Source organism: Achroia grisella, unplaced genomic scaffold (assembly GCF_030625045.1).
Source record: "Achroia grisella isolate CSIRO2021 unplaced genomic scaffold, CSIRO_AGI_Agris_v1 utg1360, whole genome shotgun sequence".
NCBI lineage: Eukaryota > Metazoa > Arthropoda > Insecta > Lepidoptera > Pyralidae > Achroia > Achroia grisella.
The window spans coordinates 2,754,357-2,775,982 of NW_026712626.1; the positions used below are offsets into that span (position 1 = coordinate 2,754,357).

The 21,626-nt window shown below is 33.2% G+C and overlaps 1 protein-coding gene across 1 annotated transcript in view; it reads right to left on the minus strand.

Moving 5' to 3' along the window:
- Nucleotides 1–5,749: 5,749 nt before the first annotated feature.
- Nucleotides 5,750–21,626, minus strand: part of LOC131855357 (uncharacterized) — a gene marked incomplete at its 5' end in the record, with an annotated part of 28,550 nt that continues 12,673 nt past the window's right edge. Inside the window, 4 exons of the mRNA XM_059206614.1 lie at nt 5,750–5,786; nt 10,258–10,417; nt 11,701–11,727; nt 13,066–13,156. Of these exons, the coding sequence (XP_059062597.1) occupies nt 5,750–5,786; nt 10,258–10,417; nt 11,701–11,727; nt 13,066–13,156 (315 nt within the window). The remainder of the gene's footprint in view (nt 5,787–10,257; nt 10,418–11,700; nt 11,728–13,065; nt 13,157–21,626) is intronic.

Genomic DNA, 21,626 nt, shown 5'->3' on the forward strand with positions numbered 1-21,626 from the left:
TTTTTTTGGTGATTTGTTATGATTTTGACATGTAAAAATTATGTTTTGTACATACGAATATATATACAAAATGTTTTTAATGTCAATGTAGTGTAAGAGGTTAAAAGAAGTAATTTGTAAACGATTTAAAAAATCGCGTTGTATTGTAAAATACGATGAGATTTATAAGCATAAGGCCCGCCTGGTATGATATGGTAAGCAGCTACCGCGGAAAGATATATAAGTTATATTCATTAATAATAATAATGAAATTAAATCCGTCCTTTAAAAGACTTAGAAAATATTAATAAGTAAAATATTTTTATATACATTTTTTTTTATATAAATGAGATTTTTGTAAATATATTTTTTTTATATTTGTACATCTGTTGGTAACTGTTGTTTAGTTTGTATAGATTTACTAAACTGTCAATTGTAGGTCACAATTTTTTATATGCATGTATTATAGGCAAATGAAGTGAGAGATATTTTGCGTTTGTAATAGTGTCTACATATAAAAATGGTAACATTCTGAAAACAACTATGTAAAAAAAAATCTGGTCCATAACATAAGGTAGCTAACCTTATGTTATGTAACACATTTGTTTTATATCTATTACAGGTAAATGAACTGAAAGACGTATTTCTGTTTATGGTTGTGTTACATTCAAGAGATATATGGTAAAATTCTGAATAAATCTCTATCTAAAAAAATGTGTTCCAAGACATAAGGTAGCTAACCTTATGTTATGTAACACATTTGTTTTATATCTATTACAGGTAAATGAACTGAAAGACGTATTTCTGTTTATGGTTGTGTTACATTCAAGAGATATATGGTAAAATACAGATAGAATCTCTTAAAAATCGGCAGCTATTCATAAAATTGTAAGACTCACATATATTGATAATCCTATGATATACTAAGATACACATATAGGAATTAAAAGAATCTTAAAGTTGTGTCACAATTTTTTTAGTCTATTTCTGTGTGATATAATGATAGAGTTTAGTCACATATCACAAATAAGAGCTTTAATTTTAGTTTTTGAATGTATTTTAATAGTTTTCTATGAGCAAGGCCTATTATATTCTTTATAAATGCGGCAAATGTATGATAATTGTATTTTTTAATAGATGATAATGGAATGGTGCACCCGCCTGCGCTAACGGTTTACGCTGGCGGGGCACCAGTGGAGGATAAGATGAGTATGAGGTCAGGTCAGTTTACACATCGTGGTAAATTCACCAGAAATTTATGATGGTTTCAAGAAGTATCCGTGTGGAGGTGAAACTGACATGGTACATTGCTACCAACGGGGTATTAGACCACATTACTAATAATCCCCCCTTCATATTTTTGATATTAGTGTTGTCCTGCTTTTGTACGCTATTTTCTTAGGAGTAAATCACCCTTCGATCAATTTCCCATCTAATTCAAACGGGGAACAGAGTTACGACGGCCCGAGCCGAGGTTCGAACCCCCTAGCGGTGCCCTCAGACTAAAGTCGTATCCGTCAGGCGGGAGTTGGCCTTCAGCCGCTCCATAAGTCCTTCCTTTGGTTTGGAGCGCCATCTGCACTCGCCCCCTATCGTCCGGTGAAGCTGTAAAGGCCAGCTGCGGCCAACAGCTGAGGTCGTCGTCTTCGCCGGCGAGGACAATGTCGTGTGTGTGTGTGTGTGTAAAAGTGTGGTCGGGGTGGAATTGGTAGGCCCGTGGGGCGGTTTATGAGGGGATGCCTATGAACGCCTGAAATACCACGTGGGCGTTGCCGACCCTTAAGAAACCTTAACATTCTTGAAAATAACTAATAGGAGCAGAGCAGCAAAGAAAATCTCAGAAATATGACGTAGATGAAATTGCGCGGGACAGCCAGTTAATATTAAAAAATACATGGGAATAAAACCTGTTTTAGCACAAGATTGGAATTTCTTTAGTGAAATTCGTTGTTTTACTTATTTAGACATTTCATATAAAAAAATTGTACAGAGCAAGAATCACTTGTGTAAAATGGCCGAGTTAGTAGTTCTTTTCTTCTTTCAGCATATATTTGTCCACTGCTGGACGTATGCCTCTTGCATAATTTTCCACTTCAGTCTGTCTGTGGCGTGTCTTCTCCAGGTCGGTCCTGCCGTCTTCCTGATATCATCGGACCATCTGGCAGTTGGTCTGCCTACGCTTCTGCTTCCCATCCTAGGTCGCCACATTAAGGATCTGTATGTCCATCTGTTGTCTTTGCTTTGCTTCGGCATACATGACCAGCCCAACGCCACTTTAGCTGCGCGATTCTTTGGATGATGTCGGTAACTCCAGTGCGCCTTCTGATCTCAGTATTCCGCAGTCTGTCTCGTAGGGAGATACCGAGCATAGATCGCTCCATTGCTCTTTGGGTGACTTGAGTTAGTAGTGAGTGACATTTATTATTCTTCCACCCGCAACAAAGTGTTACATTTTTGTCGCAACTTAAGAACACCTCCTTTTTCGAAGTCGTATAAAATGCGTTTGAAGGAATCTGCAATGTCTGTGTTGTGTCGTCACGTCTATGAAATCATATTTTCTGTTAAGTAAGAATTAAATATTAAATATAATATGAAATATTTGTTTTATATTATTTTGTAAAGTGTATAAATAAATCGTGATATTACGTCATATATAATATATATATATCTAAATGTCATGAACATATTTTTATTCGTTATCTGTTTATCCGAATTAGAAATTGAATTTCTATTGAAATTAATAATATTTTATGTAAATATTTTAAAACATGTGTTAAAAATGACAATTATTTTATTATTGTATAATAATTATTAACTTACATTTATTTTTTATACTGTCAATTAAAAGATCGTGATATTAAATATAAACTTGGTGCTCAAATATTTAAATCATAATTTTTAAAATACTGTTTATTTTTAAAATCTTATTAATTGAATCTCAATTTATTGTATTTTAATTGAACTTACGAGCTTAATGAATGTTTTTTTATACATGTGTATTATTAATATAATTATTATTTTTTAATTTCGTGTAATAATAAATGATATTTATAAATATTGTGCTCAAATATTAAAATCCTATAATTTAAAATTGCATTTTATTTCTATATATATCTATATGTTATTAATATTATAAATGCGAAAAATTTATAGAATGGATGGATGTTTGTTACTGTTTCACGCAAAAACTACTGAACGGGTTTTAATGAAACTTTACAGTAATATAGCTTATACATCAGAATAAAATATAGGGTATAATTTAAAATGATATGTAAAGTGGGCGAAATATAATGATAAATGTCATGTAATACACTTACATGACATTTATCATTATATTTCGCCTATTACACAGACGAAGTTGCGCGGGTTTACTAGTTATTTATATATTTAATCGAATTAGGTGTTGTTTTGCGGAAGTTTATTCTATTACTTGATGTATTTATATCATTTTGTTTAATTCCGCTACAATTACCATGTGTGATACCATAAATATTCAGTGTGGAAACTTGACTACCGTTACCACCTTCTCTAACGGTGATCAAATCCCTACCGTTATTGAGTCTACGCCCATATTGCGACACGTGTTTCGCCTCTGAACGAGGAGTGACTATTGTGTACATGTTTTATTTATCAGATGGTTTCATTCATATTTTTTTTTATAAGTCGTAATCGTCGTTTTTATAAACGATCGTAAACGTTAGTTTATAAAAAAATGTTAGACTAATATAAAGAAAACACTTTTTATTATTTTTTTATTGTATAATATAAATTATACAATTACAAAATTAGTAAATGCAGTTTTATTCTTGTATAACAGTTTTATTAAGCTACAAAATAAATATTTATTACATTATATTACTTAATTAAAATAAATTATATTACACTAAACTTAAATGTGACTTAAAGTAATTTGGTACATGTACAGTTAGCCCAAATTATTGTACAGTTTCCTACAAAAATATTGCTCTTTGTTAAAGTAAAATTTTATAGAAGCTGCAAAATAAATATCTATTACATTATGTTATTTAATTAAAATAAATTATATTACACTAAACTTAAATGTGACTTAAAGTAATTTGGTACATGTACAGTTAGCCCAAATTATTGTACAGTTTCCTACAAAAATATTGCTCAGTATTAAAGTAAAATTTTATTGGATTGTTTGGTTTTTGACTACGCAAAGGAAACTGCACCTTATTACAGATAAACATATGTATCTATAATGAAAAGCACTAGCACACATTCGAGCCAACTGTACATACCTAGAAAATGTAATTTATTAATAAATTAACAAAAAAATTTTTTGTTTCCTTCGATTTTTTTCGTTTCTACCTCCAATTAACGTATTGTTCAACAATGTTTCTCTAACAGCTTTTGTTTTTGAGTTACAGCTAACTTCCCTCATTTACTATGTTCAACTTAGATTCACGTTTTTTATTGGACACTGAAATATATTTAGATGTTGTTTTCGATATGGCTGACGAAGCCATATTGAAACAAGATGTTGTGTAATTAATCCCGATTATTTTTACTATATTTGTAGTGAATATGCACTTGTAAAATAAAACCTATATCGAACTATATTTTTTCTACAAAATTATAAAAAATTGAAGATATTAGCAATCTCCCAACATTGTCTATATACTCAGAGCCATAAAAATATCCAAAAATAGAAAAAAAAGTAAGGAAACAAGACTTGTTGATCAGTGAATTAATTTGACTTATTTATTTATATTAGTGTATTGTAAACAATATTTGAAAAGAATACGAGCTGAGTTTCTTGTCAGTTCTTCTCATCTCGATATCATTCCGAACTGACGGTAGATTTGACATATCATAAGAGTCTGTAATATACCTACATGAATAAAAATATATTGATTTTGAGTGTCAGTGTAGACTGATTTAAGTGCTTACACATAGTAGTTTGTGCGAATTTGACACTTTAATAAAAAGGAATAGGGTTCAATGTCACATGAATATCTGTTTAGTAACAGTTTGGTAGGTAGAGTATAGGAGTTTCATTACAAATTTAATAAAAAAAATACCAATATTACACAGATGTTTGTATGGTCAGATAGTTTTGTTGGTATAAATTGAAAGATATTTTCAAGTAGTCTCCACTTCAGCTTAAAGGAAATGAAAATGTAACTCGGTACGATAGGAAGACCTACATGTCTGTAATAGCCCTACATAAATGACCTATACTTTGACTTGATGGTATCTTACGGTAGAACGGTGGGGTTTTTTATCCATATGCATTGACAGTAATATGTTGACACCGTCTTATACTGTGCTCTGTAGCCTGGTGCGGTGACAGTTATTAAGTTCACATTTAACAATTGCTACATTTAAGTTAATACAGTTATTAAATTCAGAATATCTTTATTCATGTAGGTCTATTACAGACTCTTATGATATGTCAAATCTACTGTCAGTTCGGAATGATTTCGAGATGAGAACTGACAAGAAACTCAGCTCGTATTTTTTCAAATAAATGTTATACATGTTTACAATATTACAGATTAATTTTTAAATTCAAATAAGAGAATAAAGTGATCACATAGAGATTAATAATTCAATACATTACGAATATAGTACAGCTGAAATACTAGGTCATAATTTGTAAATCGCGGCAACTTTTAAGAGTGAAACGAAACGATAATGAAACTGTCACCCGCGCCATGTCACAGCGCACATTGTATAATGTTGTCATATACATATATAGTTCTATCATATACATATATATATGTTTTTATTTCATTCTCAAACGTCAATCCTTAGGGCAGGGCTTTTCTTCATTGTCTAACCTGAAAGATGACATTTCCAAAAACTTAAGTCGCTTATTACTATATTATGAACAATTTAAACATATAAATGTATATTTTAAACAAATTCCATTTAAACTACTCATTGAAACGTTTTATGAAACCATTTGTAAGCATCCAAGCTAAACTGAGCTTTAACCGTTACCATTCTAAGTACATATTTAGTTACAAAAGTTAATAATGATAGTAAAATTAATATATAAACATAATAGTCATATATTATGAATAAAATACATATAAAAAATATGTTAGTATTACAAAAATCTATCTTGTTATTTACTCTAATTATTTATTGTTAGAATTTAACTATATTTGTATAAGTAATAGAAATATTCTTTATCTACCTTCACGACTGATAACCCAGATGGGGTAGACTGAGTCAATGTCAACTGTTGACGTTATAATGAACGTAGTTATCTATACAAATAAATAAAAAAGAAGCGTCCTTTTAAGTTTCAGTTTTAAAATAGCTTTTCATAAATACCTTACATAGGAAAGTATAACGGTATTTAGAAAATTGTTTAAAATATCAAATAAATAGTTTTTCATTAAATACATGTGAAAGTATATACGGTACTTACAAAATATAATTCATAAAAATTTTGTCTGTATGTTTGTTCGTGCTAATCTCGGAAACGGCTGTACCGATTTCGACGGGACTTTCACTCGCAGATAGCTCATGTTATAAGGAGTAACTTGCGCTACTTAAATTTTAGAAAGTTTGTTACAAATATAAAATTATACAAATTTTTGTTATTATCCAGATTTGTACTCGGGTCCTTTAGGTCAAGTCGGGGTAGTTAAACTACTAAGCTGTGATCATACATATACTACATACGTAGTCATACATGTTTTAGGAGTAATGTATGTAAGTAATACATGTAAGTATAAATTATTGTAAAATTAGTGATACTACATTAAAATTTATCTACTACTGCCAATATTTACAAAATAATTAATATAATATTTAATTAATACATATATATGTAATATTATGTAAACAAACAGACAGTCAAGTATGAAATGATATTATTTCTAACATAAATACTTGTTTAGTTTTAAACCTTGAAATTTTTGATTTGATTAAATGTATTGGTTTATAATTAAAACTGATTAAATTATTCTTATCATTTCACTCAACTCTCTTAGTTTCAGTTACATTATTTATAATTATTCTTTAATAATAATATTAATTAAATATATAAATGTTTATTACAGTAACATTTTTACGTAGTTAATAATAAAAATTATAAATAAATTAAATAATATAATTAATTACATTTTCTAAGTACATATTTAATAAATTATTAGTTAGTAGTTAATAAATATTATATTATACTTTGTTTTTCTAGCTTTTTTAAATTATATATATAATTATTTATATTATTATATGTTATACGTCTATTTAGATTTGTGTATCTACGTACCTACTATACAGAATTAGCCGTAAAGTTTATAACAAACCGAAATCCAGTAGAATAGAATAGAATAGAAAATCATTTATTCAAATAAACTTACATTGAAGCACTTTTGAATAGTCATTACATTTTTTAATCTACCGCACATTCGGAAAGCTGTCTCATCACAAGAAGAACGAGCAAGAAACTTGCGTGTTGCTCTTTTAAATAATTTTATTATTACTTTACATTAGTATTCATAAATCTAAACATAATCTACCTAAGAAGTATTTTTTTTTACTTACGGACTGAATAAAATATATATCATTGCATTATAAATTCTTTTATTTAAAAAAAAATCCACGCGGACGAAGTCGCGGGTGCAGCTAGTAATTAGGGATTGCAATCCGGCCTCATTTTCAATCCGGTCGGATCCGACCGGATTTCCATCAATCCGGTCGAGTGCGGCCGGATTGATCTAACTATACTCTATCTGTGGGTTTATGTATTTAACTAAATGTAAACAAAACAACCATACTTAACCTAAAAATTGATAGTTGATAGATAGTGCTATGATAGTTTTATATATATCGCACTCATAAAATCACTACATAGTATAAAATAACGTCGCTGTCGCTGTCTGTCCGTCCCTATATATGCTTAAAACTTTAAAACTACGTAACGGATTTTGAAGTGGTTACCAATAGACAGAGTGATTCAAGAGGAAGGTTTATATATGTAATACAAGTACACCCGTGCAAAGCCGTGGCGAGTAGCTAGTATTTAAAAAAAAAGCAACACGCAAGTTCATTCTTCTCGTAATGAGTTCACGTTCCAATTGAGTGGTTGAATAAAAGATTTGACTATTCAAAAGTGCTTGTATTGAGTTTATTTGAATAAATATTATTTATTCTATCCTGAAGGTTTAGATTAATAAGAATTATACTTGGTTTTCAGTTTATACGTTTAACAACTAACCCTGTTTTTTTAAACTTTAAAGTATATTAAAACGCGTTAACTTTACGTCAGTTAACACGATGACTAGAAGTGATAATAGGTAAGTTGATGTCAGTGTTAGATATAATTTCAAAATAATAACGGCCTCGGTGGTGTAGTGGTCTAGCATACCGCTATACGACCGACGGTCGCGGGTTCGATTCCTCGCACGGCACAAAAATTTGTATTCATGAGTATGATTGTTTGTATCGGTCTGGGTGTTTACGTATAATATGTATGTAATTACAAAAAAAAAATCTATGTATATGTATCAGTTATCTAGTACTCATAACACAAGCTCTAGCTAGCTTAACTTGGGTCTAGATGGCGCTGTGTGTGTCCTGAGATTATTATTATTATTAATAATAACAATTATGCCCATTGTAAACTGCACTGGGATATAACAATAATTACTGACAAAACCGTCACAATACACCTGACATAACATTACACGACAAAATCAACAAAAAAATATATCTTGTAGATAAACTGTGTGTATAAGTGTGATTAGTAAATCACGTGATCTTACCACGTTTTATTTTTGTTGAGTTCCCGATATCTGGGCAGTGTTTCAACGGCCATGATCACGGGTACGCTATGCGTAAAATTAAATTAATTTATTAATTTAATTTAATTAACAGAAACTGAAAAATGGACTTTAAAGATGAGGAATGTCGAAATCTATTTTTAATAGAAGTACGAATTGTGTTTATTGTATTCACTCGTTAAAATTCAAATCAAATAAAAACATATCTTTATTCATGTAGGTCTATTACAGACTCTTATGATATGTCATATCTACCTAGTCTATCGTCTTACTTTGCCTATATGTCGGCAAAGTGCGACAAATCTTCATTGACGTTGAATGTATGTAGTATTGGGGACTGAAAAATGTCCTATATGAATCATTTCGATATTATCTCTGTGTTTATTCGTCCTAACTCCAAATCTCATCAACTTAGACTTTTTATATATCATCTAATAGACGTATAACAATACATATATAATATTATATCTACTTATATACAAACATATAAAAAAAAGTGTAATACAATTTTTTTACACACCAATTAAAAAATAAAGTTTTATACAATTTATTATATATCATAAACAAGCTATAAATTATTTATATAGAGTTAATGCATTGTTACTATTTTTATAACACGTATATATATATAAATATATAGACATATAGGGATGATCGATATTAGAAAAACGTCGACGTTCATATCGATTCGTTATATCGCTAGGGGTTTTTTTGAAAGCTCGCATTTTTATGTTCTTAATTTTTTTGTCTTATTTTTATTTTATCGAGAACTTAATTGGCCGATTTTATCGACATTTTTCGATAAAAAATCGATTATCTCTATTAACATTATATCTGAGAAATATATTGAGTAATTAATTATTAGAAGTTACAAAGATGTTTCCGATATATCGATCTTAACATCGATATTTTTCGATAATGCATCGAATACTATCGGTTATCCCTATACTCATCATATCTAAGAAATCTATCGCGTTATTAATTATTAGTAATTACAAAATTATATCCGATATATCGATCTTAAAATCGACAAAGCATTGATGATTATGATGATATATCGAACTTAACATCGATATTTTTCGACATAGCATCGATGAATATATAATTAGATATGTTTTGTAATGTATGTGTGTATATGTACGTATATGTATTTTGTTTTTATATATGTTAATAATAGTTGACAATCAATTTTCTTTCTTTCAATATCAACCATCCCTATTACCTGAAGATGCTATTAGGTGGAAAATTATTAGATTTTACAAAGATGTATCCGATATATCGATATTAAAATCGTTATTTTTCGATTAAGCATCGATAACTATCGATTATCCCTATTAACATCATATTTGAGAAATATATTGAGTGATTAATTATTAGAAGTTACAAAGATGTTTCCGATATATCGATCTTAAAATCGATGTTTTACGACACCATCGATAACTATCGCCCATCCCTATCACCATTATATTTGAAGATGCATTAATCATAAATTACAAAGATATATTAACCATACGTGTGATCAAGTGATTTACTGGACCCTGGAGCGTACTCCTGCTCGCTGTAAGGTCCTTGGTAGGACGCTGACTTGTAACTGGAGGCAGAGACGGCCGCGTCAAGTGGAGACCAGCTGGGGCTGTATGAGGACTGCCCGTGGTACGAGTGAGGATGGATTTCTGGAAGTTACAGTCAAAGTAAAACGTAAATAAAAAATATTTGAACAATTAAAACAGCGCCATCTAGTCCCACGGTAAGCAGAGCTTGTGTTATGGGTACTAGACAACTGATATAAATACATAGATAATTTTTTTTCTAAATATATAATGCTACGTTTACATTCAGCCGCTTCCCCTGCCACTCGCGCTGCCGGAAATATAGCCGGGCGACAACTGAGCGAGAGGGCTGAATGTAATAACACGCTGCCACTCGCGCTGCCAGTCCTTTGTCTCGCGCACGAAAAACCGACAATCGAGGGAGCGCCGGGCAGCGCGAGTGGCAGTGCCAGTGGCATGGGAAGTATCGTGTTTACACTCTCGCTCTGCTCACTTCCCTGCCCACTCGGGCTGAATGTAAATTGGGCGTTATGGGTACTAGACAACTGATACAAATATATAGACTTATTTTTATAAATACATACATAATATACATAGAAAATATATATAAACGGAAAAACAATCAAAGTAAATAAAAAAGAATAATTGTTGCCTCTTTTCTTTGTCTATGTTGTATGTTTATGTATACAATAAAACATATTTATATATTAACGAGCTACTAGCCTTGGTTTCGCACGGGTGTACATGTATTGTACATATAAACCTTCCTCTTGAATCACTCTATCTATTAAAAAAACCGCTTCAAAATCCGTTGCGTAGTTTTAAAGATGTAAGCATACATAGAGACAGACAGCGACTTTGTTTTATATTATGTAAAGGGCCATCCATTAATCACGTGATTTTTTTTAGCATCTTTCAACCATCCCTCCCCCATTGGTGAGACGTAGTGAGGTGTAGGACAACCTCGCCCCCCCCCCCCGTCTCCCCAACATCACGTGTATTTTTAGTCCCTGCGAAAAATTTTTAGAATATCATCTTTAAATACAGGTATGAACCATAATTCTATTTTACTCTGAAATTAAGGACCATGATAAAAATGTCTAAACTAGCTTGCAGGTTGTTTTTTTTACACTTCCCCACCCCCTTGTGATATTTCGTGACCCCCCCCCCCCTTTCAAGCCTCACGTGATTAATGCACAATCCCTAATTATCGCGGCTGATGTACTACATAATGTATTTATAATTAAAAAAAATGTGATAATAAAATCAATAGACATACAAATATAATAAAAAAAAAAGTAGTTAAGGATTAATAAGATACGTCGAAATCTAACCTACTCACCACATGGAACATAATGGAATTGCTTATAAAAGAAACCATATTGATGTATTTACAGATATCTTACCTAAATCTCTTATACCTCTGTGATGACCTGCAAAAAACAAATACCACAGAGTAAAAAAGACTGTATTTCATAGTTTTTTAATCCATTTACCATTGTCTATTGCATTCCATAATGTTACAAGGTTAGTAGGTTACATGTAAGTAATAACTAAACTAATAAAATCGCACTATTGAGTTATTTTTTTTAGAGATGTAACAGATATTCGGTACCTATCCGGTTCAAATTTTAAATCCGACCGAATACCGGATAAGAAACGAGTATCCGGCCGGATAATGCATTTTAGATAAATACGACATTTTTCTTAAAATCCAAATTCAAATTGACCTAGTTGGTACTCTAATTATTAATATAAATTAAATTTTAAAAATTATTTTCAGTGTACCAAACAAACAATTTTCTTTCTTTCATTTTCTTTAAATTCTACCATTTTTCTATTTTTTTTCCTAATACTTTTTTTTTCTTTCAAACCAGTTTTTTGGCCAAAAAAAGTTGGCATCCCTAGTTCCGCCGGATATTCGGGTATCCGACATGAAGGTTTTTCCGAATATTCGGTAATCGGTATCCGGCACATCAACTATCCGTTTCATCTCTATATATTTATTTTTATACCAATAGTAGGCCCGGCAGACTTCGACCTGTCCTGAAGAGCAGCGCCATCTACCGGTTCTAATTATATTTACAATACATTGAAATATGCATACAAAACTTCATCTAAATCGGTCCAGTTTAGGTCCTCATGCTCATCTTATCCTCCGCTGGTGCCCCGCCAGCGTATACCGTTAGCGCAGGCGGGTGCACCATTACATTATCATCCATAAAAAAAATTACTCTAAATCCACCACATGTATGACAGTCTCGGTGGTCTAGCGGTTTACGGGATAGTCGCGAGTTCGATTCCTCGCATGTTACAAACATTTGTATTCATGAGTATGATTGTCTATATCGTTGTAAGCGTTTTGTATGTATATTATGTACGTATTTACACAAAAAAATGAATTTGTATCAGTTGTTACAAGCTCTGCTTAGCTTGGGACTAGATGGCGCTGTGTTAATTGTCCTGAAATATTATTAATTATTAATAAGCCACTATATAATAGTAAATGAGTGGGGAAAGGAGTTTGTTAGTAATGTGGACTGATGATCCCATAGCTAGCAATATACCAGGTCGACCTCCACGTGGTCCCCCCTGGAAACCATCGTGATATATTCCCGTTGAATTTGTCACGTTGGGCTAACTGATCTGACCTCATGTTCATATTATCATCCTCCACAGGTGCCCCGCCAGCGTAAACCGTTAGCGCAGGCGGGTGCACCATTCCTTAATCATGCTTTAAAAAAAATTGTAAGAAGACCTTAAGTACATACCATGGTGTTCGAAATGCTCATGGTGCGGTATGTAGGAGTAATCATGTTGACCATGGTCCTTGACCCTCCACGCTGTGAAGTATGATGCCACCTGTGAAAGAAAAAAATGTCAAAAAACAATTGTCACAAAGACCAAAAGCTTCAATTTTAAAATTAGTTATTTATATAGAAATCCATAATAACACTACATTTAATATTAAAAAAAAAACTCTATTAATTTCAGATCACCTATAAATTACGTGAGACGTTGAAGGGGGAGAGGGGGTCGAGTGAAATATCATATAATCTTACGTTGGAGGTTTTTTTTGACGTTTCTCTGCACCACTCATCGTTGCCTGGTACATAACGACGCGTGGTATTAAGTCCGCCATATGCACACATTGTTTTTGTGTATTAAAGTTAAATTAATCACTATGACTGATTTCCTCTTATTAATTAATATGACGACCTCGGTGGTATAGCGGTTAGCACACCGCTTTACGATCGATGGTCGCGGGTTCGATTCATCGCACGGCACAAACATTTGTATTCATGAGTATGATTGTTTGTATCGGTCTGGGTGTTTTCTATGTATACTCGTAATAAGTATGTATTTACAAAAAAAAAATATCTATGTATATGTATCAGTTCTCTAGTACCCATAACACAAGCTTAAGCTAGCTTAACTTGGGTCCAGATGGCGCTGTGTGAATTGTCCTGAGATTATTATTATTATTATAATTGTTTAACCAGTTGGTTATATATTCAATATTTTTTATATTTGAGTATTTAATTGAATTAGTGCTAATTGGTGGTTTGTATTCACACACTTAAACTTAAAAATGTAAAGTAATAATAAAATTATTTAAAAGAGCAACACGCAAGTTTCTTGCTCGTTCTTCTTGTGATGAGACAGCTTTCCGAACGAGCGGTAGATTAAAAAAAATGTAATGACTATTCAAAAGTGCTTCAATGTAAGTTTATTTGAATAGATGATTTTTTTTTATATCATAATTTTAGCGCGTTTGACCGCAATCTCACCTGATGTTAAGTGATGATGTGGTCTAAGCTGTTACACTAGCTGTTACATTTTCTATTCTATTCTATTCTAATAAAGAAATAAAAAAAAAAGACGTTACCACACACCACGGTCTTGGAAGTTGGTTAAAATAAAATAATAGTACGCGTACAGATTCAATATTAACACATAAATTCTGCCAGTCACTTTGTTACAACAAGTAAAACAAATTTTCATATTGATGTAGGCGATTAAGTTTGGTATGGGATAATTTTTTCAACGTCCGCAGACTCAAAACGAATGTATTAAAGGTTTTTGATTACTTGGAAGCAGGTACAGTCGGCTTCATATAAATATTATACGATAAAATAATCTATATACATATAATTATTACATAGTACAGGATGTCTTTTTTTTTCGGACTACTCTAATGCTGTTGGCCGCAGCTGGCCTAAGTAATGAAAGCTATAAAATCAAAATAAAAAATCATTACTCGATTTTTTTGGGAGTACGTACCCACAATGACATATTTTGTGTAGATATTTTTTTTATGGACGACAATGTAATGATACACCCGTTATACGGACTACTCTAATGCTGTTGGCTTCAGCTGGCCTTTACAGCTTCACTGGACGTTAGGGGCGAGTGCAGATGGCACTCAAAACCCGCGGAAGGACTTATGGAGCGGCTGAAGACCAACTCCTGCCTGACGGATACGACTTTAGTCTGAGTGCACCGCTAGGGGTTCGAACTTCGGCTCAGGCCGTCGTAATTTCGATCCCCGTTTGAATTAGATGGGGGATCGATTGGAGGGTATATACAGAATGTCCTCAGAAACGTTGTTAAAAAATATCCGTAACCGTAACCGTAACTGTCGGATATCCGATATAAAAAATATCCGTAACCGTAACCGAATCCGAAATAAAAGTTTCGGATAATATCGGATAGGTACGGAGCCTCATTGAGACACGTTATGTAACCATTTTAATAGCTATTTGTATTACTTTTGATATTCCTTAAAAAATAAGATCCGCAACCGAAACTAACCGATAATCCGAAATAATTTTATATCCGCATCCGTATCCGTATCTGATATTCCATATCCATAACATCCCTGATATTTAGTATGAGCATTGCACCAATGCGGGGCGCGCGGGGCGGGCCGCTAGTATATTATAAACTTAAAATATGCGGCTGAGTGTACACGTTTCAATCACTTCCTTAATTGAATCCGATCTTAATTTTGTGATACATTTCAAACGCAATAAAACCACTTTTTTCGATTTCTCTTTTACATTTTATATGTTGTACTTATATGTACATAAGTACTTACATATCTTATATATAACATTCTCGTGTCACAGTTTTCGTTTCCATACTCCTCCGAAACGGCTTGACCGATTCTCATGAAATTTTGTGAGCATATTGAGTAGGTCTGAGAATCGGCCAACATCTATTTTTCATCCCCCTAAATGTTAGGGGTAGTCCACCCCAATTTTTTTTTTATTTTAAGGCAAAACAACGTTTGCCGGGACAGCTAGTATATGTATTATATGATAGCCTCGGTGGTCTAGCGGTTTAGCACACCGCCTTCCTTCCGATAGTCACGGGTTCGATTCCTCGCACGGTGCAAATATTTGTATTCATGAGTAATATTGTTTGCATCGGTCTACTGTATATTTCCTATGTATATTTTTTTTTGGCATGATAATGTAATGATGCACCTTCCTGCGCTAACGGTTTACTCTGGCGGGGCACCAGTGGAGGATGATAAGATGAGCATGAGGTCAGATCAGTTAGTCCATCGTGACAAATTCATCAGAAATTTATCACGATTGTTTCCAGGGGGAACCGCGTGGAGGTCAACCTGATATGGTACATTGCTCGTCGTGAGTCCGCATAACTAACAATCCCCTCCTATGTAAATATGTATTTACAAAAAAATGTATTTATATCAGTTGTCTAGTACTCAAAACATAAGCTCTGCTTAGCTTGGGACAAGATGGCGCTGTTTGAATTAGGAGTAGGAATCGAACCCGCGATCATCGGAGGTAAACCGGTGTGGTCAACCGATAGGCCACCGAGGTCATCTATTTTAAAAATGTTTAAAATTAATTTCATTTCAAACAAAGACGATTTATATTGTAATTGTTTATTATAATAGACACAATTAGGGAAGGGGAATGTTACTAATGTGGGCTGTAGACTCCATTGCTAGCAATGTACCATGTCAGGTTGACCTCCACGAGGTTCCTTCTGGTAACCATTATGATAAAGATAATAAGATCCTGGTAAGTTTGTGACTAGGTGCTAACTGACCTGACCTCATGCTCATCCTATCATCCATTGGTGCCCGTAGCGTATACCATTAGCGCAGACATGGTGCATCATTCCATTATCATCCAATAAAAAAAAAAAGATATTATTAAATATCATGACAAAAATATCAATCGTCTACCGGTGAACTGCCAGCGTAAAACTTAGCGCAGGTGGGTGCATCATTCCGTTATCATCCAATAAAAAAAAAAAAAGATATTATTAAATATCATGACAAACATATCAATCGTCTACCGGTGCCCCGCCAGCGTAAAACTTAGTGCAGGTGAATGCATCATTCCATTATCATCCAATAAAAAGATAGATATTATTATTAAATATCATGACAAAAATATCAATCGTCTACCGGTGCCCTGCCAGCGTAAAACTTAGTGCAGGTGGGTGCATCATTCCATTATCATCCAATAAAAAGATAGATATTATTATTAAATATCATGACAAAAATATCAATCGTCTACCGGTGCCCCGCCAGCGTAAAACTTAGTGCAGGTGAATGCATCATTCCATTATCATCCAATAAAAAGATAGATATTATTATTAAATATCATGACAAAAATATCAATCGTCTACCGGTGCCCTGCCAGCGTAAAACTTAGTGCAGGTGGGTGCATCATTCCATTATCATCCAATAAAAAAAATAGATATTATTAAATATCATGACAAAAATATCAATCGTCTACCGGTGCCCCGCCAGCGTAAAACTTAGCGCAGGTGGGTGCATCATTCCGTTATCATCCAATAAAAAAATAGATATTATTATTAAATATCATGACAAAAATATCAATCATCTACCGGTGCCCCGCCAGCGTAAAACTTAGTGCAGGTGAATGCATCATTTCATTATCATCCAATAAAAAAATAGATATTATTATTAAATATCATGACAAAAATATCAATCATCTACCGGTGCCCCGCCAGCGTAAAACTTAGTACAGGTGGGTGCATCATTCCATTATCATCCAATAAAAAAAATAGATATTATTATTAAATATCATGACAAAAATATCAATCATCTACCGGTGCCCCGCCAGCGTAAAACTTAGTACAGGTGGGTGCATCATTCCATTATCATCCATAAAAAAAAATGAAAAAAAAAACATCACATTAAAATAAGTAGTTATTGAAAAAGGTTTCCACAATATTTACTAATATCATAATTATTGAAAAATTTAATATCTCCTTTGAATTTCTTTCTTTGAAATTGAATGTCTATACAAGACACGTAAGTACTAACATCTGAACGTCGGACTCTCAATGAACACCTACTGTGTCGTAAAATTGTTTAATTTGTTCCCAATAATAACCGAGTGAAGAGTGTAAAAGGATAAAAACTGAAACATCAAAAAAACTGTGAGAAGCGTACGTTTTTGCAATGTGACACCGAAAGTAACCAAGCAACCTACTTAAGTGTGAGTTTTCGTTGCAATTTGCCACGGAAGTGGGTTTTTGTCTGTAATTTCAAAATGGAAGCTATCTACATTGCTAAAACTGGCCAAGCGTAGCGGAATACACTAAAAACTTGTTGAAAATAAGTTTGTTGACACGTTAGAATAAGATGACAATGAGTGCTAGGTAACAAGATCAGAAAGTTCAAGATCATACTAATATTATAAATGCGAAAGTTTGCGAGTATAGATCTCTTTAACAAACAGATGAATAAACAACCCTGGACAATTAACACAGCGCCATCTAGACCCACGGTAAGCAGAGCATGTGTTATAGGTACTCAACTGATATAAATATTTAGATGTTCTTTTGTAAATACATAGAAAACGCCCAGACCTATACAAACAATAGTTAAGAATACAAATGTTTGCATCGTTCGAGGAACTGAACCCGCGATCATCGCAGATAAAGCTATGTGTCAAAACCATCAAACCGTAAAAACCATGGAAAAGTAACCATACACCAACTCATTCAGATTAAGACCTAGTTTGTTTCTGACGGTTCCAAAATAGGAGATAATTTAGGATACGGAATATGCGGCGTAAAACCTAAAATTTAAATATATAAGCGTAGGAAAATACGGCTCAATCTTTCAGGAACAAACTTATGACTAAAGAAAATGGTTGGAAGTCATTCTAAGCCTTCAATCAGACCATATACAGACAGACGGACAGTCAAGCTGCTCTTCTACCACTTCACTCGTACAAATCCGATCAAAACTCCTTAGAAACTGTATCTTGCTATTAAATGAAGTAGGAAGCAGAAATAATATTACACTGAATCTAGGCGTGCTCGTACCTTGACTAAATAAAGAAAATATATCCAATAATCTAAAGGGAATTTTTAACAACTTTGAATGTTGTATTTATTTATATCCTAAAAAAGGAAGGAATTGAGGAATTGTTCGACATGATGCCTACGGCCACCTTTCACCATCGCACCGCTCGCCAATCGGAATTCATTCCCACACGCTGGAACCTAAGTGGTCTCGGACAGTGCGGTTTCAGAGGAGCTTCCTCCCGCGTACACTTAGATTGTGGAATGAACTTCCTGCCGAGGTTTTCTCACGAGACTACAGCATGGGGTTTTTCAAGAAGGGTATATTAAGGTTTCTTAAGGGTCGGCAACGCGCACGTGACACCCCTGGTGCTTCAGGCGTCCATAGGCTACGGTAACCATTTACCATCAGATGGGCCGTATGCTTGTTTGCCACCATAGTAGTATAAAAAAAAAAAATTTTTCAAGCGTCTACATAGTTTTAAAATGTTGATACAATTTCATACAACCCTTCATCTCCCCTTTCATCCTCTTACAGTCCTTTTCTCGCATTAAAAAGTAGCCTATGTCTCAGAGTCTAGACTACCTGTGTACCAAATTTACTTTAAATTGGTTCAGTAGGTTTGGCTTGAAATTGAGACAGATAGACAGACAGATAAATTTCACGCGACTGAAACAGCTAGTACTAAATATAATAATAGTGACTTTTTTCCTTCGAGGATATTTCGGATCAGTCTTAAGACTATGAGCAAGTCTGTTCTTTGATGCTGTTATGCAGAGTGGCTTCCTATTGGAAACCACCGTTGCTTCTCAATTTATATATTCAAATATCCTATATGTTCATAAAAATCTTGACTTATTTCCAAAAAACAGCAATATTCATAATATTAATACAAGATTTAAAGACAAACTTGCTGTCCCCAAGTATCGTTTAGAAAAAGTTAATAGGTCTTTTATGGGAATAGGTATAAAAATTTACAATAAGATACCAAAGGATATGTTGGAATTACCCTTAAATAAATTCAAAACATCTGTTAAATCATATTTACTGAGCAAAGCCTATTACTCACTAAACGATTACTTGAATGACGAGTGTGCATGGCAATAGTTGTTCATGCACTGAATTTTCATTTAATGTTAGACACCTATATAAATATACATTGTAAATAAACTGGCTTTAAAAAAAAAAGTAATTCAATTGAGTTTCTTGCCAGTTCTTCTCAATTGGATCTATATACCGAACTGGACGGTAGGGAAAAAAATAAAATTATAATGTAAAAATTTGATGTTCATAAGCGGCTAAAATGTCCTACATGAATGAATGATTTTTGAATTTGAATTTGAAACTTCTACTCATCTGCATCCTAGAGCTACTGACGATCTTCTAGTTCGGTAGAAAAGGTAAAAAACATCTTCTAGTTCCAGGATTGACGGCATTGTAGTCATCTCATATACTGTTCCATGGTCAGTTGTCGAGCAAGTTCGTTAGGGTGGTGGATCAACGGTTCTTTGTATTTGGCTGCCAAACTCTGAATTTCCTCTTTCACTGTTGCTATTTCAAGGTGCTCGTGTACTTCAAGCAATAAAAATCTGCAGATTTTGCCAAACTGAAGAGGAAGTGCCACAACACATCCTATGTGGTTGTAAGCCCACTCATGCATAAACGTAATATCTCCTTTGTAAAGTTTACACTCTATCCTGAGGAGTTAAAAACCATCGCTCCTAAGAATATCCTTCAATTCTTGTCCCTGACGGGTCTAGGTAGCGAACTCTGAAAAAGGGCGAGCACAACAGATCTATGTAGGTCGCAGTGCTACAGGTCCAAGCATCTGACAAAAGCCCAAACCTGGCAATAAAAAATTGTACCATGATACTTGTTTCTAAGATCTCGTTTTGTTGACGCTGGATTATGTTTTTGTTGGAATCACTTGCACTTGCTGCCCCACAGTTGCAGACCATACGTCCAAATAGTTATTTTTATAGTCTAATATTGGTATAGAATAAAAAGATCTTTAAAAACATTGCAATGGTACTGTCACAAACTCTTTGTGCATTTTTATATATTAATTTTTACAGTTATTAGAATTATTATATTTTTTATTGTCACTTTGTGACTGTTATTATATGTAAATATAAGTAAATAAATAAATATTAAATACTTGTATGTACTTCGTACATATTTAACATTTATTTTTTTATTTATTTCAATTAGGCAGCTAATGTCCCATATTATAAATACCTTACAGACTAATATACATATGAGTAATATAATTATAAGAAAAGAAATATAAATTGTCTGTGTGATCACGGCACTGATGATAGTATTCTGCCACGGTATCGCCGATACACCACACCCTTCGGCCAGTAGTCCTCCTTCATGAAGGTGGGCAGCATTGGTGGGGACTCGGGCCACAAACGACTTGAAACTCGCGTTATGACTCGATTCCAGCTGCATCACCCTCAATGTCAGGATACTCCTGGTATGTAGTCTACAATCCTATTCCTTTATTATGCGTTGTTCCATTAATCTCTCACATACATTCCATTCATACACAGGCACTATGGATGGTATTGCCATAAACTAAACTGTAGTTCTTCGTGGCAAGAATGTATGATATCCAGAGATATATATATAGACAGTTTTATGAACCTCTATCACTCGGTTTCGTTATGGTTTTTGTATGTTACAAAAAGGACTGACAATGTGATTTCAATTACATTGTTCAGTTTCGGCTTGACTGAGAGCGATGAGCGATTTATGATACAGAAAATATAGAAGGTTAGAATTTTCTGAAGAACTTTGTACCCATTTTTATGGACATTGAGCTGACGGAGGAGTTTGAAATTACGCACACTTATAGTTTATATTAGAGAGTGAACAATGTTAACTTTTTTTTTAATTATGTATAAAAATAAATGATATTAATAAAAAACATTACATACTAACATGTATTTTACATACACGCATATATACTCTCATTATTTTAAAAGTCAGTGGTCAAAT